General features: G+C 38.4%; 1 protein-coding gene across 10 annotated transcripts in view; it reads left to right on the forward strand.

The window, feature by feature from the left end:
• Positions 1-22,806, forward strand: part of ITCH (itchy E3 ubiquitin protein ligase) — a 102,301-nt gene that overhangs the window by 20,823 nt on the left and 58,672 nt on the right. For all 10 annotated transcript variants that reach the window (XM_081559823.1, XM_081559827.1, XM_081559821.1 and 7 more), the window contains 2 exons: positions 10,756-10,846; positions 22,596-22,737. In XM_081559823.1, the coding sequence (XP_081415949.1) occupies positions 10,777-10,846; positions 22,596-22,737 (212 nt within the window). In that variant the 5' untranslated portion in view covers positions 10,756-10,776. The remainder of the gene's footprint in view (positions 1-10,755; positions 10,847-22,595; positions 22,738-22,806) is intronic.

Consider the following 22,806-nt stretch of genomic DNA (forward strand, 5'->3'; position numbering starts at 1 on the left):
CACTACTGAGCTACTGAACTGAACTGAAGCTATAGTTTTTTTTGTTTTTTTTTTTTATTAGATGCCCGTTTTCAGGTTGAGGAAGTTCTGTTTTACTTCTGGTTTCTTGAGTGTTTTTACCATGAAAGGGTGAGTTGTGTCAAGTGCCTTTTCTGTGTTGAGATGATGATGTGGTTTTTTGTACTCTGTTCTAATATGTGTATGTAATATATATTACATTAATTGATTTCTGGATATTTATCCAAGCTTGTATTTTTGGTATAAATTCCACTTGGTCATGGAATATTACTTAATTCAATTTGCTTGTATTTTATTGATGATTTTTGCCTCTGTATTCAATATAAGAGATTCACCAACTGTGTACAAGGGATCCAGTTTCTCCACATCCTTGCCAACACTTTTAATCTCTCTCCCTTTTTCTTTATTATTATTGGCTGCACCATGCAGCATGTGGGATCTTAGTTCCCCAACCAGGGATCAAACCTGTGCCCTCTGCATTGAAAGCATGGGCCACCAGGGAATCTCATGTTTGGAACTGTTATAGAGTGTTTGTTTGTTTTTAATAAAATCATGTCATCTGGGGACAGGTAATTTTCCTTCTTTCTTTCCAATTTTTTTCCTTTTTTTTTAATGCCTTAATTGTTTTGGCTAGAATTTCCAGTACTGTGTTGACTAGAAATAGAGTGGGCATCCTGTCTTGTCCTAGTATTAGAAGAAAAGATTTCAGATTTTCACTGTTGAGTGTGATGTTAGTTGTGGGCTTTTTCATATGTAAAACATATTTTATTTTGTTGAGGTAATTTCCTTCTGTTTCTAATCTGACAGTTTTTTTATGAAACAGTATTGAATTTTGTCAAATGCTCTTCTGCATTAGTTGTAATGTTCATGTGGTTTTTATCCTTTATTGTAATCTGGTGTAACACATGGATTTTCTTTATTTTTTAAAAAATACTTTAATTTTATTGGAGTATAGATGATTTACACTGTTGTGTTAGTTTCAGGTATACAGCAAATGATTCAGTTATATATATTTTCATTCTTTTTTAGATTCTTATCTCATGGATTATAACAGAATATTGAGTAGAGTTTCCTGTACTATAGAGTAGGTCCTTGTTGGTGACACTGATTTATTTATTTTTGTATGTTGACCCCATCTTGCATTCCAGGGATTAATCAATCCTATTGGGTCATGATGTATTAATCCTTTTAATGTGCTGTTGAATTCAGTTTGCTGGTATGAAAATGGAACATTTTGAATGTTACAATGTGGTGGCTCTGGAAATAACAGATTCTTCTCCCATCTCATGGTTTCTTGTTGCTGCCTGCTGTGGTTGTCATTTGATTGTTTGTTTCAGACTAATTTTGTATAGTCCGGTTTTCTTTGTCTTGTATGGTCTCTGAAGTTTGTTCTGTAAGATTAGTAGTTTAACAGACAACCTTCTCACTGATTGATTGATATAAAATCGGGTTATAACGTTTAAGATTCAAGCGTACAAAATTATATTTTGACTTCTGTATACACTGCTGCTGCTAAGTCGCGTCAGTCATGTCCGACTCTGTGCGACCCCACAGACGGCAGCCCACCAGGCTCCGCCATCCCTGGGATTCTCCAGGCAAGAATACTGGAGTGGGTTGCCATTTCCTTCTCCAATGCATGAAAGTGAAAAGTGAAAGTTAAGTTGCTCAGTCGTGTCCGACTCTTAGCGACCCCATGGACTGCAGCCTACCAGGCTCCTCCTGCAACATGCTAACTACCAAGAGTTTAGTTTCCATTCATCACCATGCACTTGACTTCTTGTATCCATTTTGCCCTTCCTGCACTTAATTTCTGCTAACCACTATTCTGTTCTCTCTGTGTGCTTATTTTTGTTTGGTTTGTCTACTCCCACCCTACACACATATGGAAGAAATCATATAGTAATTACCTTTTTCTGTCTCATTTCACTAGCATAATACCCTCCAGGTCTATCCATGTTGTTGCAAATGGCAAAATTCGTCTCTTTAAAAAAAAAAAATTTTTTTTTTTAGCTGAGTACTATTCCATTGTTTTAAATATATACTACATCTTTTTTATCCAGTCATTCACGGATGGCAGCTTAGGTTGTTTACATATCTTGGCTCTTGTATATAGTGCTGGATTGAACATCGGTGTGCATATATCTTTTCAAAATAGATGTTTTTGAATTTTTTGGATAAATACCTAGAAGTGGAATAGCTGGATCATATTCTTAATTTTTGAGAGCTCTCCATACTGTTTTCAGTAGTGGCTACAGTAATTTGCACTCCTACAAACTGTACGAGGATTCCCTTTTCTCAGCATCCTCTCTAACGCTTGTTCTTTCTTGCCTTTTTCATAATACTTACTCTAATGGTGTGAGGCGGTATCTCATTTGTGGTTTTGATTTGCATTTACCTAATAACAAGAGAAGACTCTACACATGAACATCACCAGATGGTCAACACCGAAATCAGATTGATTATATTCTTTGCAGCCAAAGATGGAGAAGCTCTATACAGTCAGCAAAAACAAGACCGGGAACTGACTGTGGCTCAGATCATGAACTCCTTATTGCCAAATTCAGACTGAAATTGAAGAAAGTAGGGAAAATCTAGTCCATTCAGGTATGACCTAAATCAAATCCCTTATGATTATACAGTGGAAGTGAGAAATAGATTTAAGGGACTAGATCTGATAGAGTGCCGGATGAACTATGGATGGAGGTTCGTGACATTGTACAGGAGACAGGGATCAAGACCATCCCCATGGAAAAGAAATGCAAAAAAGCAAAATGGCTGTCTGAAGAGGCCTTACAAATAGCTGTGAAAAAAAGAGAAGCGAAAAACAAAGGAGAAAAGGAAATATATTCCCATCTGAATGCAGAGTTCCAAAGAATAGCAAGGAGAGATAGGAAAGCCTTCCTCAGTGATCAATGCAAAGAAATAGAGGTAAACAGCAGAATGGGAAAGACTAGAGATCTCGCAAAGAAAATCAGAGATACCAAGGAAACATTTCATGCAGAGATGGGCTCAATAAAGGACAGAAATGGTAGGGACCTAAAAGAAGCAGAAGATATTAAGAAGAGGTGGCAAGAATACACAGAAGAACTATACAAAAGAGTTCTTCACGCCCCAGATAATCATGATGGTGTGATCACTCACCTAGAGCCAGACATCCTGGAATGTGAAGTCAAGTGGGCCTTAGAAAGCATCACTACGAACAAAGCTAGTGGAGGTGATGGAATTCCAGTTGAGCTATTTCAAATCCTAAAAGATGATGCTGTGAAAGTGCTGCATCAATATGCCAGCACATGTGGAAAACTCAGCAGTGGCCACAGGACTGGAAAAGGTCAGTTTTCATTCCAGTCCCAAAGAAAGGCAATGCCAAAGAATGCTCAAACTACCGCACAATTGCACTTATCTCACACGCTAGTAAAGTAATGCTCAAAATTCTCCAAGCCAGGCTTCAGCAATACGTGAACCGTCAACTTCCAGATGTTCAAGCTGGTTTTAGAAAAGGCAGAGGAACCAGAGATCAAATTGCCAACATCTGCTGGATCATCGAAAAAGCAAGAGAGTTCCAGAAAAACATCTATTTCTGCTTTATTGACTATGCCAAAGCCTTTGACTGTGTGGATCACAATAAACTGCGGAAAATTCTGAAAGAGATGGGAATACCAGACCACCTGACCTGCCTCTTGAGAAACCTGTATGCAGGTCAGGAAGCAACAGTTAGGAGTGGACATGGAACAACAGACTGGTTCCAGATAGGCAAAGGAGTATGTCAAGGCTGTATATTGTCACCGTGCTTATTTAACTTATATGCAGAGTACACCATGAGAAACGCTGGGCTGGAAGAAACACAAGCTGGAATCAAGATTGCCAGGAGAAATATCAATAACCTGAGATATGCAGATGACACCACCCTTATGGCAGAAAGTGAAGAGGAACTAAAAAGCCTCTTGATGAAAGTGAGAGAGGAGAGTGAAAAAGTTGACTTAAAGCTCAACATTCAGAGAACTTAGATCATGGCATCTGATCCCATCACTTCATGGGAAATAGATGGGTAAACAGTGGAAACAGTGGCTGAGTTTATTTTTCTGGGCTGCAAAATCACTGCAGATGGTGATTGCAGCCATGAAATTAAAAGACGCTTACTCCTTGGAAGGAAAGTTATGACCAACCTAGATAGCATATTAAAAAGCAGAGACATTGCTTTGCCAACAAAGGTCCGTCTAGTCAAGGCTATGGTTTTTCCAGTAGTCATACATGAATGTGAGAGTTGGACTGTGAAGAAAGCTGAGCACCAAAGAATTGATGCTTTTGAACTGTGGTGTTGGAGAAGACTCTTGAGAGTCCCTTGGACTGCAAGGAGATCCAACCAGTCCATCCTAAAGGAGATCAGCCCTGGGTGTTCATTGGAAGGACTGATGTTGAAGCTGAAACTCCAGTACTTTGGCCACCTCATGGGAAGAGTTGACTCATTGGAAAAGACCCTGATGCTGGAAAGGATTGGGGGCAGGAGGAGAAGGGGATGACAGAGGATGAGATGGCTGGATGACATCACTGGCTCGTTGGACATGAGTTTGGGTAAACTCTGGGAGTTGTTGATGGACAGGGAGGCCTGGTGTGCTGTGATTCGTGGAGTCGCAAAGAGTCGGACGCGACTGAACTGACCTGAAATGAATAATTAGTGATGTTGACAGCTAGGAGTTTTATGATTTCAGGTATTACATTCAAGTCCTTGATCCATTTTGAGTTGACTTTGTGCATGGTGTAAGCTGGTGATCTAGTTTCATTCTTTTGCATGACCAGTTTTTCCAACATCATTTATTGAAGAGACTATTCTCCATTGTATGTTCTTTTCTCTTGTGTTGTGTATTAATTGTCTATATAATGTTTGTGTTTATTTCTGAACTCTCAATTCTGTTCCTTTGATTTGTGTGCCACTTTGACAATACCATGCTGTTTTGATTTTGTGACTTTGTAACATAATTTGAAATCAGAGTGAATGATACTTCCAGCTTTGTTTCCCCCTACCCCCTTCAGGATTGCTTTGGCTATTTGGGGCCTTTTGTGGTTCCATACAAATTTTAGGATTCTTTTGTTCTTCTGTGTCTGTGAAAAATGTCATTAGGATTTTGATAGGGATTGCATTGACTCTGTAGATTGCTTTAGGTGCCTTAGGTGATATGGACATTTAAAAATGTTAAATTCTTCTAATCCATGAGCCCAAATACCTTTACATTTCTTTGTGTTGTGTTCAGTTTCTTTCAACAGTGTCTTTAGTTTTCAGTGAAAGATGGTCTTTCACCTACCTGGTTAAATTTATTCCTAGATAGTCTTTTTGTTGCAATTGTACATGGGATTGTTTTTCTTAATTGCTTTCTGATGATTTGTTGTTAGTGTATAGAATAGACTTTTGTATATTGATTTTTTTTTTTTGTACCCTTCAACTTTAGTGTATTTTATTTCCAAGAGATTTTTTGGTGAAAAATTTTTTTAATATGTAAAACTATGTCATATTTATTTCCTGTCTGATTTTTATTAAACTGTAGAACACCCAGTTGGCATTGGAGAATTGCTTGTTGGTGCGGGGAACCCATCCACTGCACTCAACTTGAGACGTGGGAATTAGTGACCAGCACCTTTACACTGTTAACAAAATGAAAAGAGAAGCCATAGGCTGGGAGAAAATGTTTGCAAAACACGTAAAGGACTTATATTTAAAATACACAAATAACTCTTAAAATGCAACATTAAGAAAACAAATAATGAGTAATATATCTGAATGGGTAGCTCACCAAACAGTGTACATAGATGGGAAATAATCAAACATATGAAAAGATGCTCAACATCATGTCACATGGGAATTACAAACTAAGCCACTAGTGAAACATCATTGTACACCTATTAGATTGGCTAAATTCCAGAAATACTAAATTCTGACTATCAAATGCTTGTGAGGATATGGAGCAGTAGAAATTTTCCTTCAGTTCTAATAGGAATGCTAAATGGTACACCACTTTGGAAGACGAATTGGCAGTTGCTTACAGAGCTAAAACATCGCTTTACCCTTGTCATCCTGTTATTGTAGTCCTCTTTACCCAATTGAGTAGAAGACTTACATCCACAAAGAACCTGCACGATAGTATTTATAGCAGTTTTATTCATAATTGCCAGAAGCTGGAAGCATCTAACATCCTTCAACAGGCGCGTTGATACACAGTGGAATAAACACATGTGAAATGTTTATTCAGCAAATTAAAAAAAACTGTCAAGCTTTGAAAAGATACGGAGCAAACTTTAATCATAGTACCAGGAAGCCAGGCTGAGGCTCTTAAATTGTGTGATTCCACTGTCTAACATTCTGGGAGAAGCAAAACTGTAGAGACAGTAAAAAGATAAGTGGTTGCCAGAAGTTCTTATTGAGGGAAGAAGAATGTATAGGGGAAGCACGGGATTTTTAGGGTTGTGAGATTATTCTCTGTGATACTGTAGTATTGACTACATGGCAGTTACGTGTTTGTCAACATCCTTAGGACCGTATAAGGTTCATAAAGAATGAACCTTCATATAAATTGTGGACATTAGTTAATTAAAACTGTAGAATATTTCAGGTACTGATTAGCAAGGCAGACAAGGTTGCCTACCTTTGTAGAAATTAATAAAATTAAAAAGTCACAAAAATTTCAGTGATGTGGTGGAAAGTAATAGTATGGCTACATTATACTGGGTAGTCAGGGAAGACCTGAGTATTAACGTGAGGGCTGAATGCAAGATGTTAGCTATTTAAAGATAAGTGGAAAAAACATTCTCAGCAGAGGGAACAGTTAGTGTAAGCCTGTAAGTCCAGAATGAGTTTAGTGTGTTTGAGAAATAGAATCCAGATTTACAGTGGCTAAAGAGGAGAATGTTATGAGGAGAACTCAAGAAAGTAGGTCATGGATGGAATGAAGTGGAGCTTCTGTAAGCCAGAGTGAGGAATTTGGATTCTATTTTAGGTGAGATAGGCAATTATTGGATATTTACGCAGAGTAGAGCAAGATCTAACTCTAAAAGAGTACCCTAACCCATGGAAAATGGCTGAGAGGGAGAAGGAGCAAATGCAGAGGCAGGGAGCCTTATTTAGTGACTTGTAATAGTTTGTTGACAGGGAAGGGGATGGGTGTGGCTTGGGCTAATGTAGTTAAGAGAAAAGTAAGCATATATTTTAGGGTATATAGTAGGGTATATTTTGCAGGTAGAATCTTTACAACTAGATGAGGGAAAGATTTAATGCTCATAGCTTTGGCTTGAGCAACTGGGTGAATGGTGCTGCTGTTGAGCCAGGCAGCGTTTCACCTTAGTCATTTTAATAACGCACACAGTTGTAAAGGTTAGACCTAGGAGTCTGGAGCTCAGGGGAGAAGATGAGATTTGAAGTGTAGATTCTCTTTCTACTTAGTTTTGAGGTACTTTTCAAATTGTACAAGTATGGTATATATATATTTTTTAAACTCAAATAATACATATAAAACCACAAGTTCCCCATGACTTCCTTCTTTAGTACACAGAAGGGTAGCCACTATTACCAGTTTGGGATGGATACTTTTTCTGCCTTTATTTATATTTACCTGTAGGGATATGCATTTTGTTTTTATTTGCAAAAATATTAAATTATATATATTCTGTAACTTAAATGTTCTTGAAATCTTTCCATTTCAGTTACTAGTAAGTTGTTTTAATTGTTGCATAGTTTTCTGTGGTATGAATTTGTGATTATTTAGCTGGTTGCCAATTAATACCAAGGTTTCTGTAATTTGTCTTTACTGTTATACAAGTGGTGTGTTTTGTTTTATTCTTAAAGATTTAAAATAAATAATTTTGATTATATGAAACTAACATGTACCAGAACATACATTATTAAAATTATCAGCATCTTTTTGCAAAGCATCTCACAGTTCTATCACAGTGATTCTCTGTAATAATCTGGAGAGAATCACTGTTTCTAAAAATGTTTGTAGTCTGTACTTTCATTAGTCTTCTCTACATGAAATTGTGTTTTTAAAATACATTTTATTATGATTTTGAATTTATTTTCTTTGCAACTTTATAATGTTAATTTAGAATAATCTATACTATTTAAAAGGGTATTTTTCCAGCAATAAACTGTTGCTATAGATCAGTAACTAGAATAATACTTTATCACACATAAAATCAGCATCCAGATGTTGGACTTTTCTCACTGCCTCTTAATTTCCTTATCTTGATGTCATAATTCTGTGGCAAACAGTCTTTTGGGTATTGAGGAGACGGTAATAACTGTACGTAATGTGGTAATGATGTCTTTGAGGACTCTTTCTGTAACAAGCAGTTTGAATCAGAAGAATATCCTGTGGAATGCTCTGTTGACTTTTATGGTACACCTCAGCGCCTTTATATTCTGGGTGACTACTAGTGGCTTTATTTATGATGTATGCTGTCTGTATTTAAAATAAAATGGCCCTTTTAGTAAATTGTATAAAGCATCCAAAATGGTGCAATTTTTAGACATAGAAAGTGAAGGGAAAAAAATATACAGACCAAGCCAAGGGAATGAGCTAGTCATTTGAGTTAAAGCCACCAGAATTTTAGCTTTGAACATATTCTTTTTCCTTCCTCCCTACATCTGTCCGTCCCTCCCTCCCTGTCTCCTCAGCATTTGGGATGCTGGTTCCCTGATCAGGGATCGAACTCATGCCCCCTGCATTGCAAGTGTTCCTAACCCCTGGACCACCAGGGAATGGAAGCCTAATTTTGTATGAATACTGTAGACATGTTTACAGTTTCAGGTTACTTTGTTTGCCTTATTGTGTTTATGTATTTCTTACATAGGACCTGGCAGGTAGTGAGTGCTTAAGTAAATTTTACTTTAATCTTTGACCCATTCAAAATATTCCTGATATTTTATCAAGTCCCCAAAAGCCTAAGAACATTTTATTTTAAAAACACATTCAGTTAAATTCTAACAATATGAATAATAAACATTCGTAGCATTTTCCCCCCACGTATATAACCATTCAGTCTTTCAACAACCTTGTGAGGTAGAGATGGTGTTATCCTCGTTTCTCTGACAGGAAACTGAGACCTAGAGAGGTTACATAACTCAAATAGTATCATATAGTAAATGTTGTAGCCAGGAATCAAGCCCAAGTGTCCTGATTTTGTTATAAAATCTCTGTTATGTATATCATGCCCTTACCACATGGGGATTAACTCTTCTGAGACTATGGACTGAGGAAGATATGTTAGGGTTGTTCATTTTAGTACAATTCAGGAGCCATCTTAGTTCATTTCACAGATCAGTGCTTGCAATGTGTCAGGTACTGTTGGGATTCTGGGTTTTATCAGTGAACCAAAAAAAAAAAAGATTCCTGCTCACATGGAGTTTATATTCTAGCCCAGAGAGTCAAAACCAATAAACGTAATAACCAAGTCAATTACTTAGTATGTCAAAAGATCACGTTGTCTGTAGAAGAAAAAAAATGATCAGGATAGGTGGAACAGACTGTTAATATTGTGAAGAAAACAAGTAGAACAAAGGTCTTAAGGCAAGAATGTGCTGGCATGTTTGAAAAATAAAAGGTAGGTGCCTGAATAGGGGTGGAAAATAGAGGGGAAATAAGATCAGGAGGTAGGGAGCAGTGGAAGCGTGTATCATATAGGGTCTTTCACTTTTGAGTAAAATGGGAAAATTTGAAGAACTTTTTAACATCTTAGAATCATCCAGGTTGTGTTAAGAATAGATACTGAGGCTGGACAGGATGGAAAAAGGGAGACCTTTTAGGTTAATCTGGGCTACCCTGTGGCTCCAGCTGGTAAAGAATCCACCTGCAATGCGGGAGACCTAGGTTCGATCCCTGGGTTGGGAAGATCCTCTGGAGAAGGGAAAGGCTACCCACTCCAGTGTTCTGGCCTGGAGAATTCCATGGATTGTAGAGTCCATGGGGTCACTTTAGGTTTAGGAGAGGGGCATAATTTAGGAAAAAGGTAGCTGTCAGGTGGCTATGAACAGATTGATGATAGAGGTGGTGAGAAATGGGTGGTTTCTAGGTGTATTTTGCAAATAGAGACATTAGAATTTGTCAGCAGGTGGGAAGGGACATATGAACAAAGGAGTCAAGAATAACTCCATAGTTGTTAGCTTGAGCATCTGAAAGGATGAAATTGCCTTTGACTGAGATAGTTTACAGAGGACATCAGGGGTTCCGTTTTTGATGTGTTAGTTTAGAGTGTCTTTTAGATACCCAAGTGAAGTTGCTGTTTATAATTCAGGAGTGAAATCGGATAGAAGTATAAAGTTGGGACTTGTTGCTATATAGATGATATTTAAAGCCATAGCACTGGATAATGTTCGTGAGGAAATGAATATGAAGGTATGAGAGAAGAGGGAACCAATAACTGAGCCCTAGGACATTCCAGTATTAAGAGGGTAGAGAGACCAGAAGGAATTATCAAAGAAGACTAAGAAGGAATAATCAGTAAGGTAGGACATAAACCTTGAAAATGTGTCTTGAGAACTAAAAGAAGAAAGTAAACCACGGAAGAAAAAAATTTGACCATTTCAGATTTTGCTGATAGTTCAGTGCAGTATGGATACTAGAATTTTAGCAGTGTAAAGGCCACTGGTTATTTTGTGGTCTTCAGTGGGACATGGAAATGGCCTGGTTAGCACTATTTACATATTTTTCAAGTGGGAATTTTTGATGTTTACAGTGTTTCCTTTGCCCTGTTCAGGTTTGCCTCCCTGTTGGTGATATGTCTGACAGTGGATCACAGCTTGGTTCAATGGGTAGTTTGACCATGAAATCACAACTTCAGATCACTGGTAAGTGTTAAAAAGATCTACTGCATTACTTCCCTCATTCTCTTCGCACCCCCTTTCCCCCTCTAACCGCTGCCGTAGGGCATCCCTAGTAGCTCAGCTGGTAAAGAATCTGCCTGCTGTGTGGGAGACCTGGGTTTGATCCCTGGGTTGGGAAGATCCCCTGGAGAAGGGAACGGCTACCCACTCCAGTATTCTGGCCTGGGTCACAAAGAGTCAGACATGACTGAGCAACTTTCACTTCTCTTTTCACCATCAATAAAAAATCTTCTGAGAAGAAAACCTTTAGTGGCTGTTACATATCCGGTGTTGAATTAGTATTTGCTGAATGAATAAATGAACATAATGTTTAGATATGTAAAAATAACATTTTAATTTCAGGTTGTTATTGGGTATGGTATAGGATTTGGGTTTGTTTATTAAACATGCCTGGGCAGTTGCTATTGTTTTTTGTTTTGATTTGGATTTTTTTAGCTTTGTTGAGAGCTAATTCACATACTATACAGTTTACTCATTTAGAGATCAGTGATTGTTAACACATTCTCAGAGTTGTGCAACCATCACCAGTCAATTTTAGAACATTTCACCACCCCAGAAAGAAACCCCTGCCCCATATTCCCCAGCCACCTTAAGCCCTAGCTTAATTATTTCTCTCTCTATGGCTTTGCCTACTTTTGTCTCATACAAATAGAATCATAAAATGTGTGGCCCTTGTCTCTTGACTTTTTTCACTTATATTGTTTTCAAGATTCATCCCTGTTGTAGCATGCATTAGTATTTAATTTCTTTTTATTGCTGAATGCTATTCCATATGTGGAAATACTTTATCCATTTATCAATTGATGGGTGTTTGGGTTGGTTCCACCTTTTGGCTATTATGAATAATGCCATGAACATTTGTGTATAACTTTTCGTGAAGTTGTATGTTTTCAGTTTTCTTGAGTGTGTACCTGGAAGTAGAGCGGCTGGGTTGTGTAGTAGCCACGTTTAGCACGGTGAGGAGTTCCAAATTAATTTTCAAAGCATCCAGACCAATTTATATTCCCACCAGTCACGTATGAGGGTTACAATTTTGTAAGCATCCTTGCAATGCTTATCTTTTTGGTTAGAGACATTGTAATGGATGTGACATGGTATCTCAAGGGTTTGAGTTCATTTCTCTGACAGTTAATGATGATGAGCATTTTTTTCATGTGCTTATTACTAGCCATTTGTATATATTTTTATGAGAAATGCCTATTTAAATTTTTTGGTTACTCTTATTACTTTCCTAATACCTGTTTTTTTCCTTTAACCATACTAACCAAGTGTATCACTTTCAGATTAATGTTTCTTAAAAAGCCACCTGATTTGTATCTGCTCAAAAACCTTCAGTGCTTCTCCTTGGCTATGTTAGTGAATTTCTTTAAAACTGGGCTAAGACCTTTCACAGTCAGGCTCCATATGATCTCTTTGTAGGGTCTTTTTATAGAAACCATTTGTACTAGCCAAAGTAAGGCACTGGATTTTCTTTAGACAAACATGTGTCTATCACACAATGGAAACTTAGTCTCTCTCCTTTTAATTTAATGGCATTTATTGATTATATTAGTTTCTGTTAATACTGTACCTGGCTTACATCCACCTCTAGATTATGAATGTAAAGTTATAAACTGTATTATTCTTAACCTTCTCAAAACCTAAAAATATTTGAGTTATATAAAAGTAACACCTTCTTAAGTTGAAACCATGCTAGAATTTATTCTTGGGAATTCTTTCACTGACTCCAGTCTCTTTTCTAAGTGATATCTGAGTTTCAGTGAAATATTGTAATATTTCTTTGCTAAAGCCGGATTCTAGTTGTTTCTCCCTTCCCCATCCCTGGTGGCTCAGATGGTAGAGAATATGCCTGCAGTGTAGGGGACCTGGGTTCAATCCCTGGGTCAGGAAAATCCTTTGGAGAAGGGAATGGCTACCCACTCTAGTATTCTGGCCTGGAGAATTTCATGGACAGAAGAGTCTGGAGGGCTGCAGTCCATGGGATTGCAAAGAATCAGCCACAACCGAGCAACTAACACTTACACTTTCTCCCCATCTTCAGTCTAGTCTGAGTAGCTGTTTTACATTGGGCCAGGCTTCTTAAGACATTTTTTAGGGGACAGCTTAAGTTAAAATTTTTGATTTAGAGAATTTAATAGTGTCAGCTTTTCAGGTTATGTAAACAATATACATGCTTTTTATTTTTTAAAAGTCAGCAATTTAAAATAGTAACATGAGGAAAGAAAAAGTGAAAGTGTTAGTCGCTCAGTCGTGTCCGACTCTTTGTGATCCCATGGACTGTAGCCCACCAGGGTCCTCTGTTCATGGAATTTTCCAGGCAAGAATACTGGAGTGGGTAGTCATTCCCTTCTCCGGGGGATCTTCCTGACCCAGGGATCAAACCTGGCTGGGTTTCCTGCATTGCGAGCAGATTCTTTTACCATCTGAGCAACCAGATTTAAGTAATATTCCTTTTGACTTTTCTTTACATAAGCTAGCTATCTTATTTGCTATTGTGACTGTCTCGGGAAGAAAAACACTTAATGCCTAAATGTACCTCAAGAAGACATAATTCTTAGCCATTTATAAGCTTTTAATCTTGAGTCTAAAAATTCTGAGAATGTATAAGTATAGGGCAAAAGCATTTTTAACAGAAACAGGCACCGTGAATTATGGATAAAAGTTACATATTTAGCAAAGACATCAGTAGAAATGGCAGATATGGAGAACATCAGGTAATAAACAGTAGAGTGCCAAGTTGACTACAATCAAGTGTCCTTTGTAATTCACGGTTTACTTTGCTTTTGGTGCTAGAAACCTCAGAACAAAGTTTTTTTCCCACAAATCACTTTAATTGACATTGTATTTTTTATTCTGTGTTAATGGATTAGCTGCAGTATTAGAATTTTTTGTGTTTTATTTTGGTAAGCTGCCTCAACACTTCTAAAATTCAAGGAAGGCATAAATATGAAAGTATAAAATATATGCCATGGTATATGGTAATGGCAAGAGATAATGACTTTGGTCAGGAAAAAGGGGTAGTATTTGACTAAAGTTGCTGTGAAAGAAAATGGTGCTTGAAACATTGCTACTATTAGAAAGCATCACTACGAACAAAGCTAGTGGAGGTGATGGAATTCCAGTTGAGCTATTTCAAATCCTGAAAGATGATGCTATGAAAGTGCTGCACTCAATATGCCAGCAAATTTGGAAAACTCAGCAGTGGCTACAGGACTGGAAAAGGTCAGTTTTCATTCCAGTCCCAAAGAAAGGCAATGCCAAAGAATGCTTAAACTACCACACAATTGCACTCATCTCACATGCTAGTAAAGTAATGCTCAAAATTCTCCAAGCCAGGCTTCAGCAATATGTGAACTGTGAACTTTCAGATGTTCAAGCTGGTTTTAGAAAAGGCAGAGGAACCAGAGATCAAATTGCCACCATCCGCTGGATCATCGAAAAAGCAAGCAAGTTCCAGAAAAACATCTATTTCTGCTTTATTGACTATGCCAGAGCCTTTGATTGTGTGGATCACAATAAACTGTGGAAAATTCTGAAAGAGATGGGAATACCAGACTACCTGACCTGTCTCTTGAGAAACCTGTATGCAGGTCAGGAAGCAACAGTTAGGAGTGGACATGGAACAACAGACTGGTTCCAAATAGGAGAAGGAGTATGTCAAGGCTGTATATTGTTACCGTGCTTATTTAACTTATATGCAGAGTACATCATGAGAAATGCTGGGCTGGAAGAAGCACAAGCTGAAATCAGGATTGCCAGGAGAAATATCAGTAACCTCAGATATGCAGATGACACCACCCTTATGGCAGAAAGTGAAGAGGAACTAAGAAGTCTCGATGAAAGTGAGAGAGGAGAGTGAAAAAGTTGACTTAAAGCTCAACATTCAGAAAACTAAGATCATGGCATCTGATTCCATCACTTCATGGGAAATAGATGGGTAAACAGTGGAAACAGTGGCTGAGTTTATTTTTCTGGGCTGCAAAATCACTGCAGATGATAATTGCAGCCATGAAATTAAAAGACACTTACTCCTTGGAAGGAAAGTTATGACCAACCTAGATAGCATATTAAAAAGCAGAGACATTGCTTTGCCAACAAAGGTCCATCTAGTCAAGGCTATGGTTTTTCCAGTAGTCATGTATGGATGTGAGAGTTGGACGGTGAAGAAAGCTGAGAGCCGAAGAACTGATGCTTTTGAACTGTGGTGTTGGAGAAGACTCTTGAGAGTCCCTTGGACTGCAAGGAGATCCAACCAGTCCATCCTAAAGGAGATCAGCCCTGGGTGTTCATTGGAAGGACTGATGTTGAAGCTGAAACTCCAATACTTTGGCCACCTCATGGGAAGAGTTGACTCATTGGAAAAGACCCTGATGCTGGGAAGGATTGGGGGCAGGAGGAGAAGGGGACGACAGAGGATGAGATGGCTGGATGGCGTCACCGACTTGATGGACATGAGTTTGGGTAAACTCTGGGAGTTGGTGATGGACAGAGAGGCCTGGCGTGCTGCGTTTCATGGGGTTGCAAAGAGTCGGACATGACTGAGCGACTGAACTGAAAAAGGAGAAAGGTATAAAAGGATCTTTCAAGAATGAACATGACAGAGCAAATGGCGTGAAGGAGGGCAATGCCAAGGCTTCCCTTGACATCCCTAAAAGTCACTGCTGCAGAGCAGGGATGTGAGAGAATTCATGGGAATTGGTCATCTGCTTCACATGAGTCAAGGTTGCCAAAAAAAAAACAAAAGTCATTGCTAAGGGAGATGGGAAGTAACCGGAGTTTTTAACAAAGAGCAGTAAACTGGATTGGTGTTTTAGAAAGTTGCTCTAAAAGACTGATAGGGAAATTTAGTGTCAAAAGTTAAAATGTTACTCTGTGGTTCTGCTCAAATTTATTTCTTCAACTCTTTGATTCATGCAAACATTACATGTGTACATACATAATTTGTTTACAGTATATACATTTGCTCAGAGAAGGCAATGGCACCCCACTCCAGTACTCTTGCCTGGAAAATCCCATGGACGGAGGAGCCTGGTAGGCTGCAGCCCATGGGGTCGCTAAGAGTCGGACACGACTGAGCGACTTCACTTTCATTTTTCCCTTTCATGCACTGGAGAAGGAAATGGCAACCCACTCCAGTATTCTTGCCTGGAGAATCCCAGGGACGGCGGAGCCTGGTGGGCTGCCGTCTATGGGGTCGCACAGAGTTGGACACGACTGAAGCGACTTAGCAGCAGCAGCAGCAGCAGCATATACATTTGCTAATTGCTTTTCCTTACCAGATGAGGGCAAGTAGAAAATTTATTTCAGAGAAATGACACCTATAATAAGTTTTAATAAAAACTTGTATAAGTTGTAGCAAGAGTTTAAAAAAATTAATCCATAAATTGATACTATGTTGATAAATTGTTTAAGAGAACTTGATGTGTTTTAATTTCACATAATTCTTTATAGGAACTTCAAGGGAAAGGCAGCCTTGCTTTTCTCCTTCAGAATTTACATAAAATAAAATATACCTCATCACAAGTGATTGAGTTCTCACAAGGAAAATATTTCCTTTTCTATTTCTTTAATTTTGTATCTATATGAGATGATGAATGTTCACTAAACTTAATTGTAATTATTTCCTGATGTCTAATCCTTATGCTTTTACACCTTAAACTTTAAAATAATGCCAGTTCATTAGTCACACTTTCTATGATTTGACTCTTAATTTATAGAAATAACATGAATAGCCATTTTGCTATTCCAGTTTGAACTGGAGTAGAAAGGTGGTCTTTTGTGCTACGCTTTCATTGATCAAGGTACTATATGAGGCATCCCCTTGGGAACTTCTGTTGGCATTGAAGTGATCTCTTTAACACTTTTGTTGGGTGTTGAATGTAACTGTATTGATCCTTGTGTTGGGCAGATCCTTTGTAATTTATCAGATAGTTACAAAAATTATAGCAGGAAATCAGAAATACCTACTTATTCTCAAATGTTTGAGAGTTCATCATATTGCTAATCGGAGAAGGCAATGGCACCCCACTCCAGTACTCTTGCCTGGAAAATCCCATGGACGGAGAAGCCTGGTAGGCTGCAGCCCATGGGGTCGCTAAGAGTCGGACACGACTGAGCGACTTCACTTTCATTTTTCCCTTTCATGCACTGGAGAAGGAAATGGCAACCCACTCCAGTATTCTTGCCTGGAGAATCCCAGGGACGGTGGAGCCTAGTGGGCTGCCGTCTGTGGGGTCGCACAGAGTCGGATACGACTGAAGCGACTTAGCAGCATATTGCTAATCATAACTTGACCTCAGCACCCTTGTTTGTTTTAACCTTGTTCCTTATAGCCTTCCGATTCCCAAAATAAGTTGATTTCCTGGATCATTCTTTATTCTTTATCTCTAATTCTGTGGCCTGGTTCCTTTACCTTGGACATAAGTCTGTTTTCTTACATCCTTCTCTATGTTTAGCCATTTCCTGTTTAATTATGTTCTGCACCTAACTTCAGCTATTATACTGAGCTTATCTGTGTTTTGATGCTTGCTGTATGCTAGTATTATACTTACATGGGCAGAATAAGTACTTTGGTATTTCCTAGAAATTTCTTAGTCTCAGTCCTTACTCAGAGCTAATCATTTGAGGAGGAGAAAGCATCTTATTTCAGTTCTTTCAAATTGAAATTAAACATTACTGTATTTTTCCAGATTTACTAGAACACCATATATTTAGCTTCCAATGCTTAGAGACCAGGAGGATCCTTCATACTTTAAATTTAAAGTCAAGAGTTTATATCCAGTTCTGCCCAGACAAGCCATAGTTCTGTTACAGAGGCCTATTGTGGCCTCTTGTGACTTCTGACCACAGAGGGTAATCCTTGTGTAACTGGTTTTCTCTCTTATCAGTTCATCATATTGCTAATCATAACTTGCTCTCAGCACCCTTATTTGTTTACCTTGTTCCTTACAGCCTTCTGATTCCCAAAATAAGTTGAATAAGCCAAGGATTCACTTTTATTTACTTTACATTTATTTATTTATTTTTACTTTCTTTATATTTAAATTGTCAACACTTTCATTTCATATTGGAGAGGAAGTTATTAAATATACACACTTGCTATAACCTTGCCATGAAGGGGATTGCAGGTTGAGTTAAATAAGTAAAAACTAATAAACCTACTAAGAACTAAGACTGAATGAAAAGCTGTAGGAGTCATATATAAATAAGAAAATGCTGTGCAAGCGTAGAACAATTTGACATGTTAGATTGAAAGAACCCTTCAAAGAGAAGGGATTAAAGACAACTCAGGAAGTAGAATTGTGTCGGATGGAAAGGAGAAAGGATCATTATGAGTGGAGGGGAGTAGCACAGATGAGCCATCAAAGTAGATGGTCCTTGTGAGGGACAGCAAACAGCTAAGAGTGGTTAGAACACCAGGGGCCTTGTGGGATTTTGTATAGGAAGAGGCTGTAAAAGTACATAGTAAGCAGTATAAAATGCCCCAGAAGAATTTAAACTTCATTTTTCAGGTGTTAGGGGGTCATTGAAAAGTATTGATGGGTCACATCTGTTCTAGGAACAATTCTAGTAGCTGTGAGGAATTGGATTGGAGAAGTGAGAGTAAAAATAGACACTTGTTAGAGGCCTTTAGGTGTAGCCCAGGTGACAGATGATACTGACATTTTTCTGATTCATTTTCTTCTAGTTTATAATTCATAGTCTTTTAATTTACTTTGGGAATTTAAATTTTAGGAAGTACATTGATCTGTTTTACAATGTTAGGACTGTAATGAAAGTTTTGTGCAATCTAAACTTTGAGATCTGAACACTTAACATAATTTCTCCTGTCCAAGCTTTGCTGTGACTGTTGGATAAACTTTTAAATTCTATTGATCTTGTTCTTTTTTTATGTGTAAAAATTAAGATGATAATACCTGTCTTGCAGAATAGTTGTGAGAGTCAAAATGATAATATTTAGGTGCCAGACACAGTAAAACACTAACAGTTGGTGTTAGTTTCCCTTACTCTTTTTATTTTCCCATTTAAAGTTTCCTAAAATGGCTCTAGTGGGGTTAAGTGGGATTATGTGGTAAATAGCTTTCAAAAGTTTGAATCCTAAAAAGCCACTCAGGATAGCTGCATTGCTCTTTGTTCTAGGCTTAATCAGTTTTAGAGGATCACAAGAGCCCCTGAAACAAAATGAGCTTATGCATGATTGTATGGGCTGTTTCACCTTTTCTCAGACCACAAATGTATTAAAAACAGGGATTTTTCTGGGGCAATCCTGTGATTAAATTAGGTTTTGTATTAAGTAGTAGGGCTTTATAGTACATATTAGTCAGAGATAGGTCTGATCCCCACTTGAGCATTTTCTGTTCTGAAAAAGACATTTTGCTTAGTGTTTCCACTTTGATGTCTCACGAGCATCTCAAATTTATACATTCATTATAATACACTTGATTTCCTGCCCATGCCACCCTCCTCAAACTTGTTCTTTCCTAGATCTTTTCCATCTTACTCAATGATACCACCTTCTATCCAGTTACTCATGCCAGGAACACAGGAGTTATCCTTGCTGCTTTTCCGTAGCTCACTGATGTAATCTAATCCTGTTGATTCTCATTCAGTTCAGTTCAGTCGCTCAGTCGTGTCCGACTCTTTGCGACCCCATGAACTGCAGCACGCCAGGCCTCCCTGTCCATCACCAACTCCCAGAGTTCACCCAAACTGATGTCCATTGAGTCGGTGATGCCATCTAACCATCTCATCCTCTGTTGTGCCCTTCTCCTCCCGCCTTCAATCTTTCCCAATATCAGGGTCTTTTCAAATGAGTCAGTTCTTTGCATCAGGTGACCAAAATATTGGAGTTTCAGCTTCAACATTGGTCCTACCAATGAACACCCAGGACTGATCTCCTTTACGATGGACTGGTTGGATCTCCTCACAGTCCAAGGGACTCTCAAGAGTCTTCTCCAACACCACAGTTCAAAAGCATCAATTCTTTGGTGCTCAGCTTTCTTCACAGTCCAACTCTCACATCCATACATGACTACTGGAAAAACCATAGCCTTGACTAGACGGACCTTTGTTGGCAAAGTAATGTCTCTGCTTTTTAATATGCTATCTAGGTTGGTCATAACTTTCCTTCCAAGGAGTAAGCATCATTTAATTTCATGGCTGCAATCACCATCTGCAGTGATTTTGGAGCCCCCCTAAAATAAAGTCAGCTAATGTTTTCCATTGTTTCTCCATCTATTTCCCATGAAGTGATGGGACCAGATACCATGATCTTAGTTTTCTGAACGTTGAGCTTTAAGCCAACTTTTTCACTCACCTCTTTCACTTGCATCAAGAGGCTCTTTAGTTCTTCTTCACTTTCTGCCATAAGGATGGTGTCATCTGCATATCTGAGGTTATTGATATTTCTGCTGGCAGTCTTGATTCCAGCTTGTGCTTCATCCAGCCCAGTGTTTCTCATGATGTACTCTGCATAGAAGTTAAATAAGCAGGGTGACAATATACAGCCTTGACGTACTCCTTTTCCTATTTGGAACCAGTCTGTTGTTCCATGTCCAGTTCAAACTGTTGCTTCCTGACCTGCATACAGGTTTCTCAAGAGGCAGGTCAAGTGGTCTGGTATTCCCATCTCTTTCAGAATTTTCCACAGTTTGTTGTCATCCACATAGTCAAAGGCTCTGGCATAGTCAGTAAAGCAGAAATAGATGTTTTTCTGGAACTCTCTTGCTTTTTCGATGATCTAGCAGATGTTGGCATTTGATCTCTGGTTCCTCTGCCTTTTTTAAAACCAGCTTGAACATCTGAAAGTTCACGGTTCATGTATTGCTGAAGCCTGGCTTGGAGAATTTTGAGCATTACTTTACTAGCATGTGAGATAAGTGCAATTGTGTGGTAGTTTGAGCATTCTTTGGCATTGCCTTTCTTTGGGATTGGAATGAAAACTGACCTTTTCCAGTCCTGTGGCCACTGCTGAGTTTTCCCAATTTGCTGACATGTTGATGCAGCACTTTCATAGCATCATCTTTCAGGATTTGAAGTAGCTCAACTGAAATTCCATCACCTCCACTAGCTTTGTTCATAGTGATACTTCCTAAGGCCCACTTGACTTCACATTCCAGGATGTCTGGCTCTAGGTGAGTGATTACACCATCGTAATTATCTGGGTCGTGAAGATCTTTTTTGTACAGTTCTTCTGTGTATTCTTGCCACTTCTTCTTCCGTTAGGTCTCTACCATTTCTGTCCTTTATCAAGCCCATCTTTGCATGAAATGTTCCCTTGGTATCTCTAATTTTCTTGAAGAGATCTCTAGTCTTTCCCATTCTGTTGTTTTCCTCTATTTCTTTGCATTGATCGCTGAGGAAGGCTGTCTTCTCTCCTTGCTATTCTTTGGAACTCGGCATTCAAATGGGTACATCTTCCTTTTTCTCCTTTGCTTTTCCCTTCTCTTCTTTTCACAGCTATTTGTAAGGCCTCCTCAGAGAGCCATTTTGCTTTTTTGCATTTCTTTTTCTTGGGGGTGGTCTTGAAAATATTTATTCCTCCCCATATCCTTGTTCACCACCCTAATCTTACCTACTCTCTCTTAGATGGCTCTAGCAGCCTCTTAAGCGTAAAAGGACAGAAGTGAAATATTAGATCAAAGTGAAGTTGGGGGATTCAGGGCCATCACTTGGGACTGTGCCTGCTAGAGTACCCAGATTGTCTTTGTTGGATTGTATATTACTCTTCTTGGGTAGCTCCTATATAAACTTTCCTAGCAACCCACAAGGGCCTGTTAATGTTGATAGGCACTGGCATCTCTGAACTTTGCTGTTAGAGTAGATATCCAGGTAGTAAAATCGTTCCTTGGCTGTGGTCATCTCACTTAGAGGGAACCAGTGAGTTGTCTCCTGTGGGATCTGTGGGGTGTTCTAGATTCGAATCTACTCTTAGCGCCTTCCACACAAGCCTGGGACAAGGCTGTTTTATGTTTTATGGCAATGGTGACTAACTCAGGCTCAGGATGTAAGAAGCTCTTGCTAAGGTAATGAGAGATATATGAGATGCTAGACATAATCTTAGTTTGTAACTCTTCCTTCAGTGACTTTCTAGCATGCTTAAAATAAAACCAAATTCCTTATCTTGGCTTGCAAAGCCAAATGTGATCTCACCTTATTTACCATGTTTCTCTAGTTTTCCTAGAGCAAATCTTTTGTACCTCTTTCTTAATGTTCCCTTTCTTGCCACCTTTTACCTTGACATGGATAGCTCCTTGTCATTTAGATGGTTGCTTAAAAGTACCGTATCCTTAGAAAACTTCTTTACTACCAAGTCACATTCTGCCACCTTAGGCTATTCTTCATCACAAGGACTTATCTCAAATTATAAACTGTTCTGTCCAGAGTTTAGAGCAATAATATCTGATAGATGATAGTCATTCACATATTTGTTTACCAAGTTTGTCAATGTACTTTTTAATTGACCTCAAGATTTCTGGGACTGGTGATACTACTGATGGGAATTTGGGTGAATGGTGTGAGGAAGTCCTATATTTTTTAATAAGATGGTAAGAAATACGCAGGTCATACGTGAATAAAATTTGTGAATATTTTAGAGCAAACTGCTTTGCTTTTCTTGAGTAAAAATAATGCTCTGTTTAATCTTTATGAAATTAAATTGCTTTGAAGGATGGACTAACATCTCGAATACTGAAATATTTTCTCTTTTATTTAGTCATTTCAGCAAAGCTTAAAGAAAATAAAAAGAATTGGTTTGGGCCAAGTCCTTATGTGGAAGTCACAGTAGATGGACAGTCAAAGAAGACAGAAAAGTGCAACAATACGAACAGTCCCAAATGGAAGCAACCTCTTACAGTGTAGGTTTGAAAGTATTTTCTGTGGTATATTTTGTTTAATAAGTCAGCAGAAATGCAGCTTTTAGAAAG

The sequence above is a fragment of the Giraffa tippelskirchi genome, chromosome 13 (genome assembly GCF_054371585.1).
Source record: "Giraffa tippelskirchi isolate mGirTip1 chromosome 13, T2T-mGirTip1v1.2.pri, whole genome shotgun sequence".
Taxonomy (NCBI): Eukaryota; Metazoa; Chordata; class Mammalia; order Artiodactyla; family Giraffidae; genus Giraffa; species Giraffa tippelskirchi.